The sequence below is a fragment of the Apaloderma vittatum genome, unplaced genomic scaffold (genome assembly GCF_000703405.1).
Source record: "Apaloderma vittatum isolate BGI_N311 unplaced genomic scaffold, ASM70340v1 scaffold12832, whole genome shotgun sequence".
In the NCBI taxonomy this organism is placed as follows: Eukaryota; Metazoa; Chordata; class Aves; order Trogoniformes; family Trogonidae; genus Apaloderma; species Apaloderma vittatum.
In genome coordinates this window covers 1-6421 of record NW_009703161.1, presented here as the reverse complement: position 1 = coordinate 6421, position 6421 = coordinate 1, and the positions used below count along the sequence as shown (strand labels likewise).

At 42.5% G+C, this 6421-nt stretch overlaps 1 protein-coding gene across 1 annotated transcript in view; it reads right to left on the bottom strand.

Moving 5' to 3' along the window:
* The window catches only part of SYNJ2BP (synaptojanin 2 binding protein), a gene marked incomplete at its 5' end in the record, with an annotated part of 3600 nt that extends 334 nt beyond the window's left edge, over positions 1-3266 (bottom strand). The window contains 2 exons of the mRNA XM_009864535.1: positions 1519-1613; positions 3130-3266. Coding sequence (XP_009862837.1) covers positions 1519-1613; positions 3130-3266 — 232 coding nt within the window. The remainder of the gene's footprint in view (positions 1-1518; positions 1614-3129) is intronic.
* Positions 3267-6421: the final 3155 nt, after the last annotated feature.

The window sequence follows — 6421 nt, the reverse complement described above, 5'->3', positions numbered from 1 at the left end:
CGCCAAAACCAAAAAAAAAAAAAAAAAAAAAAAAAAAAAAAGAAAAGAGTATTTGTGTCAGAGCCCATCACAGGAGAGCCCCCAGTTCTGGCTCAGGGCCAGGTGATTCTGTAAAGATGTGTAAGACGGTTTCCCCAGGGGAGGGTTAGAGCAGCTTTGGCTGGAATAAGCTTTACTGCAGGGTACTCAGTCACCCTCATGTTTCTCTGCCACTTTGTAAACTCAGAGTCTTAACAACTGGAGCAGGGTACGACTTGTACGGCAGAAGCAAGGATACACACACTCAGCCATCCCTTGATGAGCTTCCCACCACACCATTTCCTGGTGTTTTCACCAGGAAAAGTGCATCACTACTGCTCTGTTTTTCCTACCTGCCCTATACACTGGTGTCCGTAAGATTTACTCCTAGACTAAGGGAGTAGAAAAGGGTCCTCAACCCACCTTGTCCCAGCAGCGTGCTTCACGCTGATCAGAATTTCCTTTGCCAACCTCAACACTAGCCAGAGATGTTCAAATTAGAACAGTCGATTAAGGATTCCTCTCTTTTTCTATTCAAAACAGAGTCAGTATACTTAAACTAGAGCAGCCTACATTTCATAGAACCACAGAATCGTTTAGGTTGAAAAAGACCTTTAAGATCATTTGAGCATTTAAGATCATTTGACCTTTAACCTAGCAATGCCAAGACCATGTCCCTAAACCATATCTCTAAGCACCACATCTTCACATCTTTCAAATAAATCCAGTGATGGTGACCAATCACTTCCCTGGGCAGCCTCTTCCAGTGCTTGATGACCCTTTTGGTGAAGAAATTTTTCGTTTTTTCAAATCTAAACCTCCCCTGGAACAACCGGAGCCCATTTCCTCTCGTCCTATTGCTTTTTACTTGGGAAAAAAGACTAATCCACATCTCGCTACAACCTCCTTTCTGGTCCTTGGAGAAAGTGATAAGGTCTTCCCTGAGTCTCCTTTTCTCCAGACTAAAGGATTCCAGTTCCCTCAGCTGCTCCTCACAAGACTTGTTCTCAAGACCCTTCACCAGCTTCTTTGCCTTTCCCTGGACATGGTCCAGTAGCCCAGTGTCTTTCTTGTACTGGTGGGCTGCACACACATCTCAGCACTAATATGAATGATGACCTCTGATACAACAGGGTAGTTTTAGCTCCAGTAACCTCTGAAACAAAACTGGGAAACTTGTGTTTCTGTCTTCACAGAAAAACCTTTGCCTCTGAGAAAGGAGATCTGTGAGAAGACACATCATACTCCAGCAAAACAAAGACCTGGGGACTCCTCCAAACTCACCTCTTCACTGATACTGTTACAAACAAGTAATACAGGGATGACTACAGCTGTGGTCAACTAGAGAAGGCTATAGCTCAAACAAAATCCTTCCACGCATAATTCACACTGAATGTCAGGATGTGGCATCTTTCTGCCTCACGAAAGAAAGAGCTATCGATCACAGACACTAGCCTGAACTGAGCCAGAAATAACCCTAAGAAAGAGGTAAAACATACCCTGCGCTGAATTTTCAGAGACACGTCACAGCCTGCATTCCTGAACAGTTCCACAGCATCCTTGTGCCGCAAATCCTTCAAGTCTCTGCCATTGACCTGGCAAGAAAGGAAAAGAACTCATTGCTGAAGGACAAAAAGCAAAATTTTAAAGACGTAAGATAACACAGGAAGGATAAGAGATAAACTTCCTCTTTCACAAAATTCTGCGCTTGGGGCACGATAATATAAGAAGCAAGATCCATATTAACTCATTTGTATTACAGATGTATTTTCCTATGTTGAGAGATAACATGAGAGACCCCAAGCCAAAATGCACATTCCCAAAACTACCTAGAAGCAAAATCAGAATATAAGACAACAGTTGTGTCAATAGCAGCTTCTTGTGCTGTTGCTTTACTGGAAGCAAATCAAAGGTGTAATTCAGACAGCTAAGGAAAATGAAAGAGCAGCTACAGCAAAATTATTATTATGAGTCTCTTTCCCACATTATTCCCTCTACTGGTCTACCTTTGAAACCTTTCTGTTTGAAAGTGCTGTAAACATACATTTAAAAGCATACTGATGTAATAAAACAAAAAAAGACTTACGTACATATTGGCATCCACTTGAAAGTGTTAGGATTTTTCTTAATTTAAAATAATGCCTCATGGCAGAGGGTTTTATTCTTTTATTCTACACACTTTCTATTGATTTCATTCACTAACCAGTAACATTAATCTAATTTTTTTCTTTTTCATCCCCACTGCCCCTAACTGTATCCCCTGATATCACATCCTGTGCCTCCTTTCTCTTGATATTTAGACTCCCCAAGCCTAAGTACATAAATATTAAACTGTCAAGAAAATATAGGATAATATTCTCCATTTAACTTAATATCATCTTCTGAATCAATAATAGGCTCCAACTAATACAAGGCACTCTACAAGGCAAAAAAATATTACCTGTGGAACATAATAAGCAAGTATAAAATAAAATTAAGGAGTATTAAAAGATCACGTATCATATTAGGAAAGGCTGCTCCTTCACTCATCACTTTGTAAAGTGAATTGTCTTGTACAATTGCCAGCTGTTGGAAGAATGAGCAGGACTGAACCTCAGTCACTTTAAAATTATTTTTTCTAAAAGGAGAAGCAGCCTGTGTTATTCTCGACAAGGCGAAATGAAGAGTTTCATAGCCTACAAGGTTTACAGCCTAAAAATCTCCTTGAGCAAAAGGATCAGTAATCACAGACTATCAGTCAGAAATGGAAACTTAGATGTGGAAGACCTTTATTAACATACGTGTAAATGACAATCCATTGTCAGCAAGAGAAGGTCTGATGGATTCAAAAACCTTAGGGAGGCAAATCACAGAAGAAATACAAACGCAGCACCAAGGAGCACTTCTGAGACAAATCAAGAAGGCAGAGGAGATGGGCCCGTGTGTAGAGGCACTCATCTCCCTAGTGCTGAAAGCTCTCCTCAGCCCCTCAAGACAGCTCCTCAGCACCATCCAACTGCATTCACCACATCCTTCCTCTCTGTGTGCTGCGACGGCAAACCTGCAGCCTCACATCGTGGCTCTGATCACAGCGTTTCAAGAATACACGGGGCAACAGGAGAAAGGGCTTACCGCTAAAATTTTATCTCCTTCTCGCAATCGGCCGTCAAGGTAAGCTGCCCCGTCCTTTTTGATCCGGCTGACATAGATGCTGTTGTCATTGGAAATGTACTGCTGATCTGTCCCACCAACAATGTTGAAGCCCAGCCCTAAGGAAAGCCAAAGAGAAAGTTGATGAGGAAGTGCTCAAAGCTTCACACATTCTTGCTGTTGTTGGCAGCTACACCCTCCCTCGTTACCCTGTTTTCTCCAGTATACTAAAATCCATGGCACACAAACCTGCATCACCCCTTCAACCATCACTGCCTAGAAAAGTTAATTCTCACGAAACTGGTCCTGAAAATGGAGAGACTCTGAAGGCCTGAGGGCTCAGATGCTCATTCCCTAAAGCATCCCTGAGCTGTTTTCAGGTGGGTGTTGGGGAATACTGAGGGACAGGCCAGTGCTTCTGAGGTTCAGCCCTCCGCAGGAACAAGCCTCTTCAGCACAGCATGAGAGGAAAGCGTTCTGCGTTTCACTGGAGGCTATAGTAAATCATTACCTTTGAGCAACAGGAAATCATGCCTGACAAGCGTTCCAGGAGCTGGGAAACAGAGTCAGGAAAGGCAAGAAGCATTAGAGCCTGTCTACAGATGAGGAAACAGGCAAGAGGAGCTGTGCTACCAGCTTGAGGGCACCTAGAGCTCAAAAAGCTCCCCTTACAGAGCTCTCCTTTGGGAGCTGGAACTGGCATCTTTTGCCACCAAGAATTAAAGTCACTTAGATAAGGCTACTTCAAATCACATGTAATCACTTTGTTCTGTTTCAGGAATTCAAAACACAACAGGAAATAAAGACAGAATTCTTGGATTTAAAGCAAAATGAAAAAGAATACACATACATTAAACAGAACTGATGTCCACTTCATATTTTCGTTATGTTTCGTATTGTTCTTTAAAGTAAGCCTCGATTACAGATCTCTAGCTGGAACCATCTGCTGGGTTAAAGTGCAGTTAAAGATTGTCCCCTTGTTTCATCAAAAATCCGGAAGCACAAATTGAATTCAAAATCTGGAAAACCACAGGTTACGAGAGCACACTCTCCACTACACATGCTGCTGTAAATAATAATACGTGACAAGGGATGGGAAAAGATTCCCCAAGAAGAGATTTGCAATGAAAAAGGAAAGAAAAGTCAAGGCAAAAGAAAAAAAACAACAAATATACAATCAAAGTAAATAACTTTGATTGTATATCTGATGTAAACTAGTCATCTAAAACCTGCTGTCAAGAACAGCTGAAGGCAAATTCTCCCCACATTCAACCAGGCTGATTTATTTATATACTCTTTGTTTCTTACTTTCTCTCAAAGTTGAGACTAGAAACTTTGGGAAGGAGAGTCGCAAATGAAAGTAAAACCACTTTGTGCCTTCTGGGAAGCAACACTTTCAATCAGCCATAGATCAAAGGAGGTACAAGATGAGTCATGCTATTTTAAGTGTGCCATGTACAGTTGGGAAGTAAAGAAATACTAACAGCAATCTCAACACACCTTTTTTTTTTTTTTTCCTATCCTTCCTGGTAGCTTCAGACAAATGAGGAAGAAAATGGAAGCGGCAGCAGATTGAAGAAACGCTGGTAGTTTTGCACAATAACACACCCTTCAATTAGAATTAAAAAAAAATTTATATATATCCACAAATCTAAAAGTTATTTGCCATGAAGCTAATAACCTGGGAACAGGGAGAATCAATATTACAGAAAGTACAAGGTTTAATCAAATTTATTAAAATGTCAGAAAGTACGAATCAGAATTTCAGAATACATTGATTCTCTCTCACGTACAAAAAAAATCTTCCTCTCTCTCTCTCTATATATATATGAAAAAAGTATAACTGCAATTTTTCACCCACGATTGAAAATAATAATCAAAAGTCACAGCTTTCATCAGCAGAGAAAATATGAGGTAGGAGCAGATCTTTGTGCCAAAACCAGGCAGCAGTTCATGCAAGACCAAGTTAAGTATTCACAGGGCTTTTTCACTGCGTCTTTCCAGCACTTAAACTTTCACTTTGGCTAAAAACACCTTCCCTATCATTCCTCGAGCTCTCTGCTGCTCTGGGCAAAGCTTCTGACCCTCCCTATGCTTCACTTACCCTCGCAAAACTCAAGTCCCTCAGAAAAGACAACCTCAAAAAATTATGATTGGCAGGATTCAGAGGAGAGAGGTTGAACAACATTGGAAATTGAACCGATGAAGTTACTTAGTTTTCCATAAAACCAGATTTTTCCGCTTAATTTCAGCCTAGTACCTTAGAAGGAAATCTGGAAAAGCAAAGACACACACACACACACACACACACGGTACTGGCACTGTAAATGCATTCATCTCCTCAGCAAACTTTTGCCAGAGATGTTTAGCATCAGACTTGTTAAAAAAAAATTGCAGTCAAAATTCTGATTAGAGAGATTATGAGATTACAGTGTGCTTTACAGATAACAGTGGTTTGTTCAATCCACAGAAATAAATAACTCACATGGTAAATGCATCAAGGTCATAAGACCTTCAAATCAAGTAATTAACCTAGCTCTAAAAACACACAGCCCATCTTAACCATGGGACAAGTGCTGGTGGTGGTAATCAGATTTAAATTGCTGCGGCCACATCCAAGATCTCTCGGCTCTGCCCCTTCACATCCTCTTCCACCTCCCTCGAAGTTTCAGATTCCCAAACACACAGACACAGCTTCCCCATCAGAACCATCTTCATTCAGCATATAATTTTCACTGACGAGCGCGGCTTCATTTGCCTGAGCTCATGGCTGTGCAGACAGGGTTACACAGCTTTCACAGGACCAGAGAACCAGCCGTCGGAGCTGGAAGGGACCTCTGGAAACCATCTAGTCAGAGCAGCGGCCGCTCTGGTGAGCGGGAAAGGCAGAGGGCTGCCTGCTGGGTCCAGCCTTTGGGCTGCCATCGCTGGCACGAGGGCCAGGACCGACCCCAGCCCTGGGTGGGAACTATCCTCACCCTGGAGAAATGACAATGTCACGTTTGCCAAGGACGCGGGTGCCAAGCCAGGGCCCGGCCCGCAGCCGCACCCAGCAGTTGTGCAGACAGAAGGGCTGCCGACTTCCCTTTCATGCCTTTTAATTAAAGAGAAGACCTGGCGCACCAAGCATGGCTCTAGCTGCAAAACCTCTCCTGAGCCTGCGGTTCTCTGGAGCTGGGATTTGGCTCCGGAGCCGTGCGCTCGGTCCTAACTTGCCTCGCTTCTGAAAGCGCCGATTTGAACAGCATCTAAAATCCTGTTTAACTGCGCGGGC